Below are 21837 nucleotides of genomic sequence, written 5' to 3'. Positions count from 1 at the left end.
CTCATGGCTTGGTTTTTACTCTGACATGCACTGTCAACTGTGGAACCTTATATAGACAGGTGTGTGCATTTCCAAATCATCTCCAAATCAATTGAATATCACAGGTGGACTCCAATCAAGTTGTAGAAACATCTCAAGGATGATCAATGGAAACAGGATGCACATGAGCTCAATTTTGTGTCTCATAGCAAAGGGTCTGAATACTTATGTACATAAGGTGTCTGCTTTTTATTTTGAATAAATGTGCAAAAATTTCCCAAACTGTTTTTTTACTTTGTCATTATGGGGTATTGTGTGTAGATTGATGAGGAAAATGTTTAATGTAATCCATTTTAGAATAAGGCTGTAACGTAACACATTGTGGAGAAAGTAAAGGGGTCTGAATACTTTCCCAATGCATGGTATATAAAAAAAAAATCTGTATCATAATTGATCACAATTGCACTAAGTAATCTCAAACTTTGCCCCTTTCTGGGCCTTATACTCAAAGTAGAAAAACATAAAACATGTTCATTCTTAAGTCCAGACTCTTTTTGCCATGAAATCCATAAACCAGTCCCTGTGCAGAGATAATACTGTACAGGTAGTCAAACAGCAAAACAAAAAGTGCAGTTTGTGATCTGTGTTCATCACAAGACATTGTCGAGGCCCACCAATGGCATTTGACATGTGAGATTTCTTGATGGTTTGCAGTGCTCCCAATGAAGGCCTTGAAAATCCGGTCCGACTTGGCTCTTCATTACTTTGTTGGGTTGAAAGGTTGACTGAAACATTATCAACAACATAGTGGTTATGGAAAATCACAAATAGTTTACCACAATATTACCGTAATAATTTACGGACATTTTGACAGCATTAACATAAACAAACAACAGTATTAGGGTCTGTTCACCTAGGGGCGAGCATAGATAATAGATTTTTGTATATACAATATACACACTTTCGTCATGTTTTGCTATGTGTACCATACCCTCAGTCTGAATCAAATAGTAATTATTACCTCAGATTGCTTGATTGCTTTGAGATCCTCCAGCATCTCAATCTCCAATCTTCTTCGGAACTGAATATGCTCGTCATCGATTTTCTTTATTTCATCACATTGCATCTGTTTCTCCATCTCTTCCTCAGTCTGAAAAAATATAACTGTGGAATAACTAGTTGACTAGTCCAGCAACTTACTCAGTGCATTGACAAATTACACTGTATGTCTACATTTTGGAATTATTCAAGAACAATGACATGTAGACGAATAAATGCAAGACCTACTGTAACTGACAATAACAACACATGATTACCTCATTTATTAACGTTAAACACAAAATAAGTTAATACGTTTGCTAAGTTAATGTAATATTGCTGGGTCTTACCAATTCCTCAAAGCATTCTCCAAATCTGAATTTCTCCAGTCCTGGGAACTCCGCTCCAGATTTAAAGAGATCCTCCAAGCTTCTGGCAACCAGGTGTAGAACTTCAAACTCGTAGGCGTAGACATTGCCATCTTCACATAACAGGAGAACCAGCTGCCATCCTGCTGCCGAACATCGGAAGTCATCCAGGGCACCAATGACCACCATCTCCATTCTCTCTGGAAGGTAGCAGTCTTTCCAAACTTCTAACTGTTCACCATCTCCAGCGTGGACAGTGTCCTCCAGACCCCCGATTCTCAACTCGTAACTTTTCGGCTTTGCAAGAGGAATCTTTCTGTCGCGATGTTTTGACACAATCTCTTTGATTTGGCCGAGGAATTCTACAGCATCTGTGGCAACAACTGACAATAATTAGAAAATATATTTAACATTGTAAATGTCAAGAGTGCAGAACATCCTACTTACAACCAAAGCAAATATAGACATTTTGAATCTTAATGTATTATTAGCCATCTCATTTAAAGATGAAGTCCTGGATCTTAAGCACAACAAATTCATCACATATTTTATAAATTGGATTTGTAACATATCACCTGAATTGCACACAGAAAAATATATATAATAATAAGGATTTGCAGGACGTAACATATCATATGATGATGTAGTACAGGGGGCCCGTTTTGGCTCGTGTGCACCACGTTCAAAACTACTGGTTGAAATTATACAAAAGTTCCGGAGCATCCCTTTAAGCATACAATGATTGGTGGTTCTCACATATCACATATCAGATGTTCAACCATTGTTCCTGGAATCTTTCATGTTGTGCTTTTGGCTTGAGCTGTCACATTTTATATCTCTGAAGGTATAGCTGTGGGTATAGTCTCAGCAAGTTGTCTTACACTGTGGCAGTACAGTATTCAATGTTGGTGCTGTAACTCAAATCACGCAGCTAAATCCCATCAGCTGCCAAGGTTGCTGCGGACTGGCTGAGGTCAAATGTGGATGAAGAGGAGGTCATCTTGATGCTGTCACAGTACATGTTTCCAGCTGTGATGACATCTTCCTGTGATCCAAGTCAACTGGTGGTAAGTGGTAAGTGGTAAGCTTCTTGCTCCCGAAGGTTGTGAAATTGGCTTCAAGTGCTTTTGTAGGTCGCATTGTGTAGGTCGGTGCTACAGTCTTAAAATGTTAATCTTCCAAATATCCCCCTGAAATCGTACTCTCGACCTGACAGCAGTGGTACGCTGTGATGCAGCAAGGGTTTCACTAAGGTCAATAGACCTGTTTCTCACCACGTCCATGATTGTTAGAAATCCAGGTTAGCGGGGTAGGAAGCTGAAGTGCTTCATCAAGTCTATGGATAAAAGTGATCTAATCAGATAACTAAGGAATTTATTGAAATTCTGAGTGCATAGTTTATTATTATTATTTCTTATTTGACTGCCAGCCCTAACCGAGGTTGAATTAATATTAATAATAATACATTTTATTTTAAGTGCTTTTCAAACATGATGACAGACTAACCAGGGAGAGCACTAAACATGATGACAGACTAACCAGGGAGAGCACTAAACATGATGACAGACTAACCAGGGAGAGCACTAAACATGATGACAGACTAACCAGGGAGAACACTAAACATGTTGACAGACTAACCAGGGAGAGCACTAAACATGATGACAGACTAACCAGGGAGAACACTAAACATGTTGACAGACTAACCAGGGAGAACACTAAACATGATGACAGACTAACCAGGGAGAACACTAAACATGATGACAGACTAACCAGGGAGAACACTAAACATGATGACAGACTAACCAGGGAGAGCACTAAACATGATGACAGACTAACCAGGGAGAGCACTAAACATGATGACAGACTAACCAGGGAGAACACTAAACATGTTGACAGACTAACCAGGGAGAACACTAAACATGATGACAGACTAACCAGGGAGAACACTAAACATGATGACAGACTAACCAGGGAGAACACTAAACATGATGACAGACTAACCAGGGAGAACACTAAACATGATGACAGACTAACCAGGCAGCACACTAAACATGATGACAGACTAACCAGGCAGAACACTAAACATGATGACAGACTAACCAGGCAGAACACTAAACATAATGACAGACTAACCAGGCAGAACATTAAACATGATGACAGACTAACCAGGCAGAACACTAAACATGATGACAGACTAACCAGGCAGAACACTAAACATGATGACAGACTAACCAGGGAGAACACTAAACATGATGACAGACTAACCAGGCAGAACACTAAACATGATGACAGACTAACCAGGGAGAACACTAAACATGATGACAGACTAACCAGGCAGAACACTAAACATGATGACAGACTAACCAGGCAGAACACTAAACATGATGACAGACTAACCAGGCAGAACACTAAACATGATGACAGACTAACCAGGGAGAACACTAAACATGATGAGAGACTAACCAGGCAGAACACTAAACATGATGACAGACTAACCAGGCAGAACACTAAACATGATGACAGACTAACCAGGGAGAACACTAAACATGATGACAGACTAACCAGGCAGAACACTAAACATGATGACAGACTAACCAGGGAGAGAACTAAACACGATGACAGACTAACCAGGCAGAACACTAAACATGATGACAGACTAACCAGGCAGAACATTAAACATGATGACAGACTAACCAGGCAGAACACTAAACATGATGACAGACTAACCAGGGAGAGAACTAAACACGATGACAGACTAACCAGGCAGAACACTAAACACGATGACAGACTAACCAGGGGAGTAAACAACAAGAGATAAAAGCTTAGACAACAGCCATTTTGGGTAGGCCTGTGTGAAGAGGAGTCTTAGTGTGGACTAGAATATGTGTATGGATTGTGAGGTTCTGACATGGAGAGGGAGTTCCAGAGCTGGGGGCCTGCACTGCTAAAAGGACGTTCTCACATGGAGCGGAGCCTGTTGCGAGGGATGGTGAGTAGGCCAGTGTCAGAGGAGCGCAGTAAATGGGTGGGAGTGTAGGAGGTTAGAGAGGTGTGTGAGGGCCAGTCTATTTGAAGGTGAGCAGGAGTAGTCTGAAGATGATGCTGGATTGAACTGGGAGCCAGTGAAGTTTGATGAAGGTTGTGATGTCCCAAGGTCTGGTGTGTGTGAGGACTCTGACAGCTGAGTTTGAATGGATGGAAGTAGGTCCAGTGTTTTGTCAGGGAGTCTGTAGAGAATGGTGTTGCAATAGTCCAGGCGTGAATGAGGGTTTCAGCAATGGGGTCGGTGATAGTGGGTCCGAGTTGTGACATGTTTTGGAGGTGCGTAATACATACTGAAGGCCTACGTTGGTTAGCATAGGGAAAATATAGCTTTGTTTGGCAGCATAAAACGTACAGCAACTGTATTGTTTTAACGTCCAATAGGGCAGGTAATTACAGTCAATTCTTAATTAAACTTCATTTTGGAAATGTAAAATCCAAGTCCGGAATGATTCTTCAATGGAGGTGGTGAAAAGGGAACCGGGTATCACAGACACTCATTGACCAACAGCCAAACAACCTCCTCACAGCGGAGACATCAGTCCAAATATCATCACCCATCACCTTCATCCATGTTTTCTTCTGTCACACTGTTCACATGCATTCACCTGCAGATCCACAAACACATTGATTGAATGTTTCTTCTGTCACACCAATCGAACACTTGATAGCCTACCTATATAATGAAATATCTTCATCCAACATTTCTTCTTTGACACTGATGAATCTGGTGTCCATAGCTATCTGTCTTCTCTGATGTCCAGGTCCCACCGACTTTCAGAGAGATTCGTCTTGCATCACGGCCTAAATCCTAGTTTGAAAAATGTACTAGTTCTCAAACCTCGTACAAGTCTCACACAGGCACATGTGGTGATTTAATGGACATGTTTGAGTCACAAGTATATCTCAACATAGGAAATCAACCACTATGCATTAATACGACAGAGGATGAAAAATCTCTGATGAAAACTATGAAAAGATAGCAGCAAAGATGTGTTATAAACAATTGTCAATATGTTGTGGCATAAATCAGACAAACTTCATAGACTTGATGTGTTCCCATTTAGAACCGTGACTAGTTAGTAGTGCTTGTTTTAATGGGTCCCAAATGTACAGTAGGACATCTGAGATACGAACACATTACAAATGGAGGTTGTTTGGAACACTGAATTCTGAAAGGCCCATAACTTTGAAATCCACTTAAAGGAATAGTTTGAGATTTTGGCAATTGTTCTACTTACCCAGAGTCATATGAACTCATGGATACCATTTTTATGTCTCTACATGCAGTTTGAAGGAAGTTGAAGGTTGTTTCTGGAGGGAATGCTAAATAGAATCAGCGCAACGAATGGAAATCTATGGGATCAGCTAGCTTTTTGATTTCCTTGTGGATTTTTAAAGAATCGGCCTTAGGCCTTATATAGTATAGAATGACAACCAATCATAAAACATGAAGACACTGTTTTCATATAGTGAAGGAGGGGCCCTAGTGGCCACAAGTCACCAGTAAACAAGCAACTTTATCTTCTTATGACATTCAATTTCTGTAATGGCTTTCTTCCTGGGATGAAGGAGAGGACCAAAATTCAGCGCAGTTAGTGTTCAACATGTTTAATAAAGAAAGACAATAACGTGAACACTATACAAACTACAAAATAACAAACGTGAAAACCGAGACGGTCCTATCTGGTGCAGAACACAAACACAGAGACAGGAAACAATCACCCACAAACAAACAGTGAGAACAGCCTACCTTAATATGGTTCTCAATCAGAGGAAACGTCAAACACCTGCCTCTAATTGAGAACCATATCAGGCAACACATTTAACCCAACATAGAAACACATAACATAGACTACCCACCCAGCTCACGTCCTGACCAACTAAACAAAGTAAAACAAAGGCAAATAAGGTCAGGAACGTGACAGTACCCCCCCCCCCCCCCCCCCAAGATGCGGACTCCGGCCGCAAAACTAAACCTCAAGGGGAGGGTCTGGGTGGGCATCTGTCCACGGTGGCGGCTCCGGCGCAGGACGAGGATACCACTCCACCATTGTCTTTGTCCCCCTCCTTAGCGTCCTTTGAGTGGCAATCCTCGCCCCCGACCCTGGTCTAGGAACCTTAACACAGGTCCCCCCTAAATAACTCAGGACAGAGAGGTAGCTCAGGACAGAGAGGTAGCTCATGACAGAGAGGTAGCTCAGGACAGAGAGGTAGCTCAGGACAGAGAGGTAGCTTAGGACAGAGGGGCAACTCTGGACTACTGGCAGCTCCGGGCTGAGGGGCAGCTCCGGGCTGAGGGGAAACCCATGACTGGAGGGCAGCTCATGACTGGAGGGCAGCTCATGACTGGAGGGCTCTGGCGGATCCTGGCTGGCTGGCTCTGGCGGATCCTGGCTGGCTGGCTCTGGCGGATCCTGGCTGGCTTGCTCTGGCTGCTCATGGCTGGCTGGCGGCTCTGGCTGCTCATGGCTGGCTGGCGGCTCTGGCTGCTCATGGCTGGCTGGCGGCTCTGGCTGCTCATGGCTGGCTGGCGGAAGGCTCTGGCTGCTCATGGCTGGCGGAAGGCTCTGGCTGCTCCTGTCTGGCGGAAGGCTCTGGCTGCTCCTGTCTGTCGGAAGGCTCTGGCTGCTCCTGTCTGGCGGAAGGCTCTAGCGGCTCCTGTCTGGCAGATGGCTCTGAAGGCTCATGACAGACGGGCGGCTTTGAAGGCTCAGTACAGACGGGTGGCTTTGCAGGCTCAGTACAGACGGGCAGTTCATGCGGCGCTTGGCAGACGGACAGCTCAGACGGCGTTGGGCAGACGGGCAGTTCAGGCGCCGTTGGGCAGACGGGCAGTTCAGGCGCCGTTGGGCAGACGGATGGCTCAGATGGCGCTGGGCAGACGGATGGCTCAGATGGTGCTGGGCAGGCAGGCAGTACAGACGGTGCTGGGCAGACAAGCAGTGCAGGCGGCGTTGGGCAGACGGCCGACTCTGACCTGCTGAGGCGCACAGTAGGCCTGGTGCGTGGTGCCGGAACTGGTGGTACCGGACTGGAGACACGCACCTCAAGGCTAGTGCGGGGAGCAGGAACAGGGCACACTGGTTTCTCAAAGCGCACTATAGGCCTGGTGCGTGGTGCCGGAACTGGTGGTACCGGACTGAGGGCACGCACCTCAGGGCGAGTGCGGAGAGAAGGAACAGTGCGTACAGGGCTCTGGAGACGCACAGGAGGCTTGGTGCGTGGTGCCGGAACTGGAGGCACTGGGCTGGAGACACGCACCGTAGGGAGAGTGTGTGGAGGAGGAACTGGGCTCTGGAGACGCACTGGAAACATGGTGCGTGGTGTAGGCACTGGTGGTACTGGACAGACCGGACCGTGAAGACGCACTGGAGGTCTTGAGAGCAGGGCTGGCACCATCCGCCCTGGCTGGATCTTCACCCTAGCCCGGCAGATGTGGAGAGCTGAGATGTTGCGCACCGGGCTAAGCACACGCACCGGGGACACCGTGCGCTCCACCGCATAACACGGTGCCTGCCCGGGACGACGCCCTCTCTCTCCACTGGAAGCACGGCTGGGAGAGCTGTAGCGGCGAGCTGGCAGAGGACGTGCAGGGCTAGGAAGGCGCACAGGAGGCCTGGTGCGTGAGGCTGGCACAGTCTTAACCAGACGGCTAGCACGCACCTCAGGACGAGTATGGAGAGCTGTTCCCGGTGACATCAACTCCCCGACACGTTCAGTCAGGCGGATGTCGTGCCTTATGCACCAAACCAGCACCTCCCTCATAACTCTCTCCTCCAATTTCCCCATTAACTCCTTCACTGTCTCTGCGTCCCTCACCTCCAATTCCGCCCTGACCGGCTCCTTACGATAAGCAGGGGGAGTTGGCTCAGGTCTGACTCCTGACTCTGCCACACTCCCCGTGTCCCTCCCCCCCAAGAAATTTTTGGGGCTGCCTCTCAGGCCTCCAGCCGCTCTGCCGTGCTAGCGCCTCATAATAGCGCCTCTCCGCCTTCGCTGCCTCCAGCTCTTCTTTGGGGCGGCGATATTCCCCTGGCTCTGCCCAGGGTCCTTTGCCGTCTAGGTCGTCCTCCCATGTCCATTTCTCCAAATAGTGCAGCCTCTCCTGCTGCTGCTGCTGCTGCGGCAGCCTCTCCTGCTGCTGCTGCTGCTGCTTGGTCCGGGTTAGGTGGGTGGTTCTGTAGTGGCTGTCTAATGCCTCCTCCTCGGATGAGGAGGAGGAGTAAGGGTCGGACCAAAATTCAGCGCAGTTAGTGTTCAACATGTTTAATAAAGAAAGACAATAACGTGAACACTATACCAACTACAAAATAACAAACGTGAAAACCGAGACAGTCCTATCTGGTGCAGAACACAAACACAGAGACAGGAAACAATCACCCACAAACAAACAGTGAGAACAGCCTACCTTAATATGGTTCTCAATCAGAGGAAACGTCAAACACCTGCCTCTAATTGAGAACCATAACAGGCAACACATTTAACCCAAAATAGAAACACATAACATAGACTACCCACCCAGCTCTTGTCCTGACCAACTAAACAAAGTAAAACAAAGGCAAATAAGGTCAGGAACCTGACAATTTCTCTATCATGAAATGTGAATGTTTATGAAAATTGTTTATTGAAAACATTAAACGTGTAAAATATGAGGTATAGTGTTGTCTAAACCCGGGATTCAATCCGATTGCGGGTAATAGGCAATGCGGCTTTTAAAGGCAATGTTCCCGAGTTCACGGAGATCGCATTCACAGTAAATGCTGCATATGTCAGCTGAATCAGACATTTCCTTTTAAAGTGTCTGAATACAAAGGCCATTGGATGACAATACACTACATAAAGAAAGTCGGCTGGTACCTTCTTTTCCCCTCTCACAGAGAAGAAACTCAGTCTTTATCTTCTTTAACAACCTGTATAAAATGATAAAAACAATATAAGTATTGTTTTATTAAACTGTACAATTATTTATTAATTGAACTAAAACAACAAGAACTACACATTTGCAAACTAGGTAAGGAACCCAGACATGCCCTGAGTAAATTCTTAAACAAATTAAATTCAGCAAGTCAATAAATGTAATAAACAAAGTGTGGGCCAACGTCATTTAAATAACCTGGAGCCTCATATATATATAGAATATATATATATATTATCTCTTACATTTTTATAATTGAAATATCTTTACCCCATTGATATGATGATTCCCCGATGACTGTTGGGAAAACAATACAAATGCTGGTGAACAAGTAGGGCAAAAAAAGCACTTCAACTTGAAGAATCCACACCAAAATGAATAAACACTACTCATGAATAATATAGATCAAAACAATTTATGGGGTCTACCATCCCATCAAATCAACATGACAATTATAATTTTAAATGTCATTCCAATAAATAGTTTATTTGAGTGAAACACACCTAATAAAGTTGAAATAGGCTTACATTAAATAGTTGCATACACCTAAACATTCCGTATAAACCTAGGGATGGGCATTTGTACAAATGTACAATTTATCATAACAATTACAGGTTAGGAATCCTAATAGCTAAATAGTTTCATGTAGGTCAATTCAGTCATATAAAAAAACACATTTAAGATTAATTTATTGAAACTGTAATATCAACTAGTTATAGTGTATCCTGGAACACATCTTCAATAAGGTAGTAACCTCAGAAGAGTGGAGCTTGCTTATAGAAGCCTATAGCTGTGCAATGACAGCCTTGTTTTGCTAATATAGACGCTCTTATTTCCCGAGCACTTATCACAGTCAATACACTTATTTTATAGTAAAAGCATGATGTAATATAAGAGATTAAAATAGAACAGAATAGTGCGAAATGATTCGCATCTCGCGTCTGAACAGTTATTCACAACGAATGGTCATTTGAAACGGATCTCAATTTGGCAAGTTGAAAGACATATTTTTCAGGGTTACAAACCTAAATCTGTCTTCTTATCGATATACAGACGTTCAATTTAGTTCATTATGCGGCTCCTTGGAATGATCTAAACGTATTAACACATTTTCATTGAACACTGCATTGGGATGAATTAGGGTCACGACATATGTTTGGGGAGTAGGCCGTCTGTCTGGTGAGTAGGCTTAACGGTTCTGATGAAAATACGCTCTTTGTCTTTATCAAACTAATGTTTTTGCATATTTCCAGTGTGGATGCTGTCTATATGCAGGGTGGTGATAGCCAAGGCTAACCAATTCTAAATGCCACTAGCGGTTCGCAATGTAGGGTCGACAATAGTTCCCACAGCCACAAAGTCCGAAACCCTGCTTGTTTCTACACTTCGCTTCTTAAAATCAGATTTTAAACCTAACCCTTAACCCTAACCTTAATCACACTGTTAACCTTGTGCCTAAACCTGACCTTAAGCTTTTTTATATGAATATTTACGATATAGACAATGCTGACTTTGTGACTGTGATAACTAGGTTCCCCCGCAAAGTCACCTAAACTGAAAATGACGCAGTTCTTCCAAAACTGCAGCTCATTGCTGGAATACATATTTCCCTACTTCAGTCAACCAGTCCATTTTGAAGTCGTGATAAAACTCTCCTAATTTGGCAAGGATTGTAGTTTCTGCATCCCAACAGTTTGACACGTTTTTATAGTAATTTATTTCTATAAGCGCATTCCACATGCTTGAGTAGAGGGAGCGATCGTAATTCCACGTAGGTTAATGCTGCGTTAATGTAGTCGTCGGAGCGTTCTATTTCCTAAATGCGATGTTGGAAATTTGACTTTTTTTCATTCATATGCATTTTGGTTGGAACAATTCTTCAACCAAAAATATTTGAACTACCTTGATAAGCTAACTAACGTTGCTTATAATTAAGTTAGCTAGCTTGATTAACACTGATAATATGATCAATATGATTAAACTAGCTACCTTATGCCGTACCTATCTTGTGCTTGTCAAAAACGGATTGTTATCGTCTTTTGTTCAAAATGTAAAAGGTCAGTTGTCACAATTGGGTAGCTCACACAGTTTCCCGAATTGTAATTCTGATGTGAAGGGTCATTCAAGTGAAACTTCCCAGTCAGAACTTTTGATAACTCCGATAGCACGAGAACGCAGCATATGCTACTTCTCTAATGTATCTAATGGATTTCTCGAGCCAAACTATAAAACACTTTCTTCTCACCAAAGACACGTTTCTTCAGCAGACATATTTTTATTTTTATTAGCCTACTGAGGAACCGATACCATAGGACCAATATTTCTGGTAATAGTAATTAGAACAAAATAAACATCATACATTTCCGGAAGGCTATCACCCCTTCAATGAAACGCTTATATTACAAACAAGTCTATCGTAACATAGCTTACCAGATTCAAATGTAGTCTGTAAGAAATGTAAAGGCAATTTACCAACAAAACAAAAAACAACGTTTGAATTGCTTCTTTTGGGCTGTTGCGTAAGAAGTGGCTTGACAAGTATTTGTTCTCTTCTTCTTGACTGAACACGGAAGAGCTTGAGACGACAGTACAATTCAGTGGAAAATTACTGTAGGCAATGTGCTGTGTGCGTCATATTTCATTAAAGGCTCATGACTAAAAAATAAACTGAGGCATGGGCTTTAGACTAGTAGCTAGTTATACTAGTTATAACCAACTTTCACTTTAGTAAAAGACGTGGAGGCAAAGGCACTTTTTAAGTTGTCAATAAAACAACACTTTTGAGGGATCGCTTCTCCTTTGAACCATCTATTGTGTACAACAATATATTGGTTTGATTTAATTTGACAGAAATGTTGGTTAGACTATTCTTATACCACTTATGCCAGTATAACAAATTAATTGGATACCATGATACGCATAGATATGTTGTGCTATCTGTGTTAATACGCTCGACCTAAGTTAGAGACTTTTTAAGTGCAACTGGTATAGCTTGCCAGAACGGTTAATGCGATTTTGACACCCTGGGCGAGCCTGGAAATGCAGCTCTTTGCCCGCTCACAGGTTGCTGACATGTTGTTTCTCTGAAAAATTTGAAAATTATTGCCTTCGTTTTGTAATTGGGCTGCTTCCCCGGGTGTGAACCAAATGCCCCTTTTGAGTGGATGGCGAAATCGGCTCAGAACAGGGTTCGATTAAGCTATGTGGAATTATTTTAGGAAGGTCATACCAAAGAAAATGTTGCTATTAGGTTTGGAATTTAAAAGCTTCTTCGGGATCAGGTGTCCCTTCCACAGGACGGTTGAGCTAACGTAGGCTAGTGCGATTAGCATGAGGTTGTAAGTAACAAGAATATTTCCCAGGACATAGACATATCTGATATTGGCAGAAAGGTTAAATTCTTGTTAATCTAACTGAACTGTCCAATTTACAGTAGCTACTAAAGTGAAAGAATACCATGCTATTGTTTGAGGAGAGTGCACAGTTTTGAACATGAAAAGTTATTAATAAACAAATTAGGCACATTTGGGTAGTCTTGATACAACATTTTGAACATAAATATAATGGTTCATTGGATCAGTCTAAAACTTTGCACATATACTGCTGTCATCTAGTGGCCAAAATCTAAATTGCACCTGGGCTGGAATAATACATTATGGCCTTTCTCTTGCATTTCGAAGGTGATGGTACAAAAAAAAAATACATAAGAACGTTTTTTTTTTTTCTTTGTATTATCTTTTACTAGATCTATTGTGTTATATTCTCATACACCCCTTTCACATTTCCACAAACTTCAAAGTGTTTCCTTTCAAATGATATCAAGAATATGCATATCCTTGCTTCAGGGCCTGAGCTACAGGCAGTTAGATTTGGGTCATTTCAGGCGGAAAAAAAATTAAAAGGGGGCGGATCCTTAAGACCATGAAGTATAAAAGAATATATATAAAATTATTTGGTGAACATTTTATTTGGCCTTACTGCTAATAGCCCATACAAATGCATTGAATAACAGAGTCACTACATGAAAGAACAGTCCCTCCCAAGAAATCTACAGGAAGTTTGTTCTGAAGTGTTTGTCCTATATCTGAGATATATAAGAAAAATCAGGAAACATGTTATATATATATTTTTTTACATGTAACCATTATTTTTGGCAATAGACAGTGCATTCGGAAAGTATTCAGACCCCTTGACCTTTTCCACATTTTGTTACATTACAGCCTTATTCTAAAATGTATTAATTTGTTTTTTTCCCTCATCAATCTAAACACAATACCCCACAATGACAAAGTAAAAACAGGTTTTACAAACATTTGTCCTCTGTCAGAGTGACCATTGGGTTCTTGGTCACCTCCCTGACCAAGGCCCTTCTCCCCCGATTGCTCAGGTTTTTAATACATTTGCAAGCATTCTAAAACCCTGTTTTCGCTTTGTCATAGTGTGTAGATTGATGAGGAAATAGTAATAATTTATTCAATTTTAGACATCACCGTGGGGCTCCTTGTCCATTGCGCAGACACAGCGCATCGGAGATACAGATTGTTTTTGCGTCAACCTGGCACTCAATCATTTTTTACTTTTTTGCTATTTTTATATAGGGACATAAAACTAAAACTGAGGGCATTACATTTTGAACTGAGTAGGGCTAAGCCCTCTTTAGCCACCTCGTCCAGCTGGGAAGCCCCAAAATCTGCTTATTTATTTTATTTTAACCAACCAACTTTCAGGAATTCTATTTTGATAATGGACCAAAAATATTTACAATATAAGTTTTTTCATAAAATAACATCAATCATGCTGTCTATAATTCTCCGGTGTTACACAAGTTCAGTGTCACACCCTTTCTGCTAGCCTGGTATCATAGTAAACGTAAATGCGGGGACTCTTAAATTAGTATGATATGCAACATTTGGTTTGGTCACGTAAAACAGATGTGTACTTAAGGCAAAAACAAAAGTAGGATGGTTTATCGGGGTGGATGGGTTGGCACATAACGTGAACGTCTAGCAACCCAGAGGTTGCGAAATCGAATCTCATCACGAACAACTAGCATTTTAGCTAATATAAATAATATTATAACTTTTTTTTAACTAAGAAGTTCAGAACAAATTCTTATTTTCAATGACGGCCTAGGAACAGTTGGTTAACTGCCTTGTTCAGGGGCAGAACGACAGATTTATACTTTGTCAGCTTGGGGATTCGAACTTGCAATCTTTCAGTTAGTAGTCCAACGCTCTAACCACCAGGCTACCCTGCCGCCCCTTTCCAACTACTTACTACTTTATTAGCTACTTTGAAACTAATTAGCATGTTAGCTAACTCGTCCCTAACCCTAATCCTAACCCCTTTGCTCTACCCATTCCCTAACACTAACCGTAACCCTAACCTTAACCTAACTCCTAAAATGAACCCTAACCCCTAATGTTAGCCAGCTAGCTAACTTTAGCCACTTAGCTATAATTCGTAGCATATCATACAATTTGAAATATCATAACTGTAAGAAATACCATTGTAATAACACAAGCATATTGCTATTACATTGTTATAACTAACTTCTTTCTTAAACAAGGTTCTCTCACATACTCACAAGCAGAAACTGAGGCACACACACACCAGAGACAGATGGCTGACACAGAACATTCATAAACACTGATAAAGCAGGGAAGGCCTTGAGCAAGAGTGCTTGGTACGGCTTCCCACGAGATAATGAGACACACACACATAACCAAGGACTGAGGGCTGACGTAAATCTTTCATAAAACACAGATAAGACAGGAACATCAACGCACACACAAAAAACTCCTCTTCAGTCTGAACATTTTTGAAGACAAAGAACTCTACTTAGAGCCAATGGGACAGTGATACTAGCCTGAAGGAGACCTCGCCCAACTCATCAGAACCAACCAAAGGACCAGAACTTCCAGACTCAACCTACTTTCTGTGCTGTATAAAATGACTATGTATTTCTGTTATCTGGGCTCTGTCTGCAGGTTCCTTACGAGCTGAATGAACGAGTCCAAGCATGCTTGTATCAGATATCTTTACCTCTGAATAAAACTGCTTTTTATTATACGAATATCCACCCTGTCCAGAGTCTCTACTTCGTCTCAGTTCTCCAGTAAACTTGTGTCATCAACATAACATATTGTACATTTTTCAAATATGTAACATATATTACGTTTTGCAAATTCGTAACATATAATACTAATTGTAATTCATAACATATAACATGAAATGGGTGATGGACATCAACAAATTAATAAATACCATACGAAACGTAACATATCATACTAAATGGAGTGTCTAGGATTTACGCAAAGAATATTTCTAAATGCTCTGGGACCACGTTGCAGCTCCAACTTCATGTTACATCAGAAATGTGCATACAATTTCCACTGTTACACAAAACACATGGCAGGGTATTTGATAATGGAAAAGTTGATAGCTTATTACAGTAATAAAAAAGACTAAACCAAAAAGTAAAACGATTTCACAATCAATTCCCATGGTTGATGTTTTCTATGTCTGCTATTACAGGTAATATTTTTCTTGTTTGAAGTCCAAGCTGTAATTCCTAACCATTTGCCTAGGCATTGTGACTTTAGCACAGTTACCTTAGTCACAGTTGAGTGAGCAAAGATCACAATTGTTTTTGCAGTTTCAGGGGGAAGTCAAATGTTAAAATCTGCAGGGCCAGCACCTGACAAAGGTCTGTTAATTAAGCTCTACGATAAACTAAAATGTATTGTTCCACCACAGCTGTGCTTCTTCCAGAAGAAAATCCAACCATTTTTTAAAAATGTTTAAATACAAATCATATAAAATGTCAGATATGCATTCAATATGCAAGAGTACCTATGAGGACAAGAATGTATTTCTGGAGAGTAATCATGTGATCACATGCATATTCATTACTTTAATTATTGTTTTTACAGTGTGTATATTTTTTTTAATTCGTGTTCATCATCCAAACCAAATTTCAGTATGGAATAATGAAGTTAAACTCGGAACTTGAACTTGATATCTCTTCTTTTAAGTTTACCCAGCAAGATATAGTCGTGAAGAAAACAGGTTGTCTGTAGTATTTTAATGTGGCTGGAGTATTTAGCATTTTAGTTTTTTGGTAGATCACCTGCTAAATGTACTGGTTGCAATTGTTTGCAAGTGCTATTCAAACTTCGCAAGTGCTATTCAAACACCATCATGTTCTTGAGAGTCTCATCTTTCCAGAGAGGGGTCATAAAAGTTTGTAGGTCAACCCGTTCAGACGCTGCATGCGATTTTGTGAGAAGACCGATTTTCGGGATGCCTTTGTTTTTCAGAGTGGAGGCTGCTATTATTTGGTCTTAGAAAGAGATTACAGTACATCACAGGATATTGGTACATTCATATGATGAGTCAAAAAAGATAAATTCCCTCATATGGACCTCTAGGTCAGAGTACATTTACATAACAAACACAAACACAGCCTTTTATCACTCATCCCCACTTATGTTTTACAATTCCAGTTGTAATTTGTAGCATTTTATCTTAAAATGTAACCTTATAAACAAATTCTAGTCAGATGTGTATTGTGACACTTGGAAACTTTTCTCATCATACTGCTGGCAGTTTTTCAGAGTGGCGGTTGTTATTACATGGTTTCGCAACAGGATGTGAGGCTGCTCTGAGGTTTCCTCTGTGCAACAGTGGAGAGAACATGAGGGCGTTGACAATTGTTATTGGGTTCTGCAGAGAGCCAACAGCAGCGCCTTAGTTTGTAACCACAGAGAAAGAGGGTTAAAAACAAAACCCTCCCCCCTATAGTTGAGGCAGAGGAAACTTCCAAGTCAAACACAGTAAAAACACCATGTATAAAACCTGTGTGAAACAAAACCTAAATGTTCAAAAGCGTTTTCTACCATATTTCTAAGACATTTTCTCTTGTGTAGTCTCCAAAACTCATATTGCTGCAGACATCCTGATCACATAATAGAAGTTTACACAGTCACAGTTTGGACTTGGTTTGAAAATGACGGCCAAAGGCACACTGTTCAGAGGTGCTAAGTAGACCTATGCCTTAAGACCATGTTCCAAAGCTATTCCTGCCTTTTCTCTAAGACCTTTTAGGGTTTCCCTTGTGCAGTAGATTCCCAAAATCATATTGCTCCGGACATCCTGATCATTGAAAATAAGTTTACTCAGGCACTCCGTTTCGGCACAGTTTCCGTAGGGAAAGTCATTTCTGTCTGTCTCAGGGTTTGAGAGAGAGAAAAGATCCCCACAGTTCTTGCACGGCCTTCGGTCTTCATAACAATTGGTCTGGTGATTCCTGTAGAATGCTCTGCATTTTACAGAGACAGGGAATCTGATACCGTTTCCCTGTTCATCATGTCTGAATGACAACACTGCATAAGACACATAGTCATGCCACACTTTTAGACATGACCAATTGATCACAATGTTCTTTTCTCTCTCCCCTCTACAGGACAGGGATGCTCCATAGTACTTCTCTGGTCTGAGGGCTCCAGGGGTTTCGTTGTAGCACACAGCAATGACAGTAGCCTCCAGAGTGTAGTAGTTTGTGTAGTTACTCTCGCCTTTTATTTTGGGGGGCAATTTCAATGCTTCCAGGAAACTTAGAAGAAATGTTTTTATTCCCCTTTCCTCTTCCCCTTCACATCGACAAATCCTGACAGCCTGAAAAACAAACAAAGTGAAACATGCAATATTCAACAAATTATAAGCTACATGGAAAATGCATGTTTTATTGTCATTGTTTATTGTTAATTTTGTTGATTTGGAAATTTGTCAGGGACAAAAGCTTCAAGTTAAATCTATTCTATTTACACACTTACCAAATCCAGAAGAATGGAAAATGGAGTCTGGTGGGGTGGACACTTGTAATTATTGAATGCCTGTGGAAATCTTCTTTTTAAATCGTACATCACCTCTTGAGACTCAAAGAAGGCAGTTGGAGGAAGACGGGCCTTATGAATGTGACCTAAGAAAAAGATGCTATGAAGCAACTTTTAACAAACATGAATAATTAATTACATTGAACAATTAATAATAACTTTTTGTTCTAGAAATAATTCATTTGTAACATGATGAAATGTTTAGTAACCTAAAAATATACACAATGTGTGGGAATGTATTTTAGGTGATGATTTATGCATTTTAATTAGGGGACATGTACCTTATTCATATAAATGTTTATTTTGTGATGTTTATCCTGGTGTTCTCTCCAAGTCTTCACAAGCTTTCTAATGAAAGCTGTACCTGATGACTTTAAGCTTCCATCATTTCTTTTCATCCAATTTTTGTAAGTATCTGTTTGTTTCCTTAAAAGTGGTATTGTAAAGTGTAATAAAGTTAATGTACAGTAAATAATATATATTTCTAAAATGCTGTTCAAACCCAATTCAAGCAGCCCTACTCCGTTTGAGCTGTGTTATCCCATTTCCCCTGCATAATGAGAAAGCAAGTTGAGTTTCTTTATTTTTCAGTCTTTTTCGTTTTCTTGAGTACACAAATGGGCATCATTTATTATAGTTGTGCAATTTCACTAGTTAAGCAATTTAACAACTCTGATCAACTACAATACTAGATAATCTTGCTGTACAAACTTTTGCTTTTTACTCTGGAAATAAATCTGCATGTTAACTACTACTGAACAGCTTAAAGGGATAGTTCAGCGTAATTACATTTTAGATAGTTGTTTTCTTACCTTGAATGCAATACGTGAATAAGAACTGACTGTAATCCACAATTTGGTTTCAATTAACTAGCCACTGATAACAAATGACAGTAACCTCTCATTTGCCACTACCTTACATTCAAGTCAACCCCACATGGGTATCGACTACCATGCTAGTCGATACCTATAGACTCCAAGCTCGCGAAACAACCTCGAACTTCCTTCATACTAGATGGACACAGAGACATAAAATGTGTATCTCCAAGTCCATCTGACTCTGAGGAAGTAGATAAAGGGCCGCATTGCCAAAATGCCTAAGTATCGCATTAAATCATGCCATAATCATTGCAAAATACTGTAAAACCAAGTCATTGAGTGACAATCAGTTTAAGAGATGATTTGTACATGAAATTTAAAACATACTGAAAGGGGTAAAGGACCATCTTTATTTTTTGGTCCTAAAATGCTTATTAGCATTAGTTGTAACTGGCTAGTTAATCAAATAAAAGTGTGGATTGCAGTCTGCCCTTTTCCATAGACTGCTTTCAACACAGTTGCTGAACTAACTATTTTAATAATATCTACAATTATCTCACAAATGCAAAAATCATATTAGTCTATATGTATCTTGCACTATCATAAGTGATCACAATTGACACTAACCTTTTTGTAGGTGGTACCTGCCCCTGTAAATAGAAAAACAAATATTTAACAACTTAATGTAATTTTAATATGGTATTAATAGTAATATTTAGATGATTCATATTGTAATTTGTATTATTGATTTCTACTTACGGAGCTGCTCATGATTGCCGTGGGTGCTGAAGCCTAGCAAATGAATGACTGGGAGTTAAAATGTTTTAGGGCGGGGCATAGAAAAGAAGAGAAGAATGAAGTAACATCCATACAGATTTGAACATATTAACTTACTCAGCTGCAGTTATGTTTTTCTGTAGGATAGTAAATCGATAGGCAAAATGAAATAATAATAATAACAAAATAAGCAGAGTTTACCCCATTAACTTATGTTTGTATATGAAACCCATAGGAATAAATTAACGTGAAGGTTCCGGAAAGCCAGTAGTCATTTGGTGCATGTTACGCTTTCAAACCTTACTGCAGTGCTCACTGACAAGTAGTATTACAGATAGAAGTTGTAACCCAGAAACATCACAGGGCTATAAAGCTGAAGCATGCCCTTACATCTACGGTAGTGAGAGGAAGTCCAGTCGTGCATGGGAGAGGATGGAAGTAGGTGGAAGTGGTGCATGGGAGAGGATGGAAGTAGGTGGAAGTGGTGCATGGGAGAGGATGGAAGTAGGTGGAAGTGGTGCATGGGAGAGGATGGAAGTAGGTGGAAGTGGTGCATGGGAGAGGATGGAAGTAGGTGGAAGTGGTGCATGGGAGAGGATGGAAGTAGGTGGAAGTGGTGCATGGGAGAGGATGGAAGTAGGTGGAAGTGGTGCATGGGAGAGGATGGAAGTAGGTGGAAGTGGTGCATGGGAGAGGATGGAAGTAGGTGGAAGTGGTGCATGGGAGAGGATGGAAGTAGGTGGAAGTGGTGCATGGTAGAGGATGGAAGTAGGTGGAAGTAATGCACGGGAGAGGATGGAAGTAGGTGGAAGTGGTGCATGGGAGAGGATGGAAGTAGGTGGAAGTGGTGCATGGGAGAGGATGGAAGTAGGTGGAAGTGGTGCATGGGAGAGGATGGAAGTAGGTGGAAGTGGTGCATGGGAGAGGATGGAAGTAGGTGGAAGTGGTGCATGGGAGAGGATGGAAGTAGGTGGAAGTGGTGCATGGGAGAGGATGGAAGTAGGTGGAAGTGGTGCATGGGAAAGGATGGAAGTAGGTGGAAGTGGTGCATGGGAGAGGATGGAAGTAGGTGGAAGTGGTGCATGGGAGAGGATGGAAGTAGGTGGAAGTAATGCATGGGAGAGGATGGAAGTAGGTGGAAGTGGTGCATGGGAGAAGATGGAAGTAGGTGGAAGTGGTGCATGGGAGAGGATGGAAGTAGGTGGAAGTGGTGCATGGGAGAGGATGGAAGTAGGTGGAAGTGGTGCATGGGAGAGGATGGAAGTAGGTGGAAGTGGTGCATGGGAGAGGATGGAAGTAGGTGGAAGTAATGCATGGGAGAGGATGGAAGTAGGTGGAAGTGGTGCATGGGAGAGGATGGAAGTAGGTGGAAGTGGTGCATGGGAGAGGATGGAAGGAGGTGGAAGTGGTGCATGGGAGAGGATGGAAGTAGGTGGAAGTGGTGCATGGGAGAGGATGGAAGTAGGTGGAAGTAATGCATGGGAGAGGATGGAAGTAGGTGGAAGTGGTGCATGGGAGAGGATGGAAGTAGGTGGAAGTGGTGCATGGGAGAGGATGGAAGTAGGTGGAAGTGGTGCATGGGAGAGGATGGAAGTAGGTGGAAGTGGTGCATGGGAGAGGATGGAAGTAGGTGGAAGTGGTGCATGGGAGAGGATGGAAGTAGGTGGAAGTAATGCATGGGAGAGGATGGAAGTAGGTGGAAGTGGTGCATGGGAGAGGATGGAAGTAGGTGGAAGTGGTGCATGGGAGAGGATGGAAGTAGGTGGAAGTAATGCATGGGAGAGGATGGAAGTAGGTGGAAGTGGTGCATGGGAGAGGATGGAAGTAGGTGGAAGTGGTGCATGGGGGAGGATGGAAGTAGGTGGAAGTGGTGCATGGGAGAGGATGGAAGTAGGTGGAAGTGGTGCATGGGAGAGGATGGAAGTAGGTGGAAGTGGTGCATGGGAGAGGATGGAAGTAGGTGGAAGTGGTGCATGGGAGAGGATGGAAGTAGGTGGAAG

General features: G+C 41.7%; 2 protein-coding genes across 8 annotated transcripts; both read right to left on the bottom strand.

Moving 5' to 3' along the window:
- Positions 1-212: 212 nt before the first annotated feature.
- LOC120043487 lies at positions 213-11941 on the bottom strand. 4 transcript variants are annotated; one of them, XM_038988080.1, is made up of 6 exons: positions 11776-11941; positions 9591-9642; positions 9288-9340; positions 1368-1768; positions 1001-1129; positions 213-764 (listed from the first exon to the last, which is right to left on the bottom strand). In XM_038988080.1, coding segments are annotated over exons 2-6 (720 nt in total). In that variant the 5' UTR covers positions 9593-9642; positions 11776-11941; the 3' UTR covers positions 213-629. The 4 variants fall into 4 exon arrangements, with proteins under 4 accessions (XP_038844008.1, XP_038844007.1, XP_038844005.1 ...); XM_038988079.1 differs by having other exon boundaries at positions 1368-1756; positions 11776-11867; XM_038988077.1 differs by having other exon boundaries at positions 9616-9642; positions 11776-11866.
- A 3620-nt stretch (positions 11942-15561) lies between these two features.
- On the bottom strand, positions 15562-19868 carry LOC120043492. Of its 4 annotated transcripts, none has more exons than XR_005476459.1 (5): positions 19820-19853; positions 19688-19710; positions 18524-18668; positions 18183-18328; positions 15562-18024 (listed from the first exon to the last, which is right to left on the bottom strand). XR_005476459.1 is itself a non-coding variant. In XM_038988086.1 (5 exons), the coding sequence occupies exons 1-5, from the start codon at positions 19829-19831 to the stop codon at positions 17398-17400; spliced, it is 978 nt and encodes a 325-aa protein (XP_038844014.1). In that variant the 5' UTR covers positions 19832-19847; the 3' UTR covers positions 15562-17397. The 4 variants fall into 4 exon arrangements, 1 of the variants encoding a protein (XP_038844014.1); XM_038988086.1 differs by having other exon boundaries at positions 18183-18353; positions 19820-19847; XR_005476457.1 differs by lacking the exon at positions 18524-18668 and having other exon boundaries at positions 18183-18353; positions 19820-19868.
- Between the last annotated feature and the right edge of the window lie 1969 nt (positions 19869-21837).

This window comes from Salvelinus namaycush, unplaced genomic scaffold (genome assembly GCF_016432855.1).
Source record: "Salvelinus namaycush isolate Seneca unplaced genomic scaffold, SaNama_1.0 Scaffold94, whole genome shotgun sequence".
In the NCBI taxonomy this organism is placed as follows: domain Eukaryota; kingdom Metazoa; phylum Chordata; class Actinopteri; order Salmoniformes; family Salmonidae; genus Salvelinus; species Salvelinus namaycush.
The sequence above is the reverse complement of the archived record's forward strand: the minus strand, read 5'-3'. Positions and strand labels throughout refer to the sequence as shown.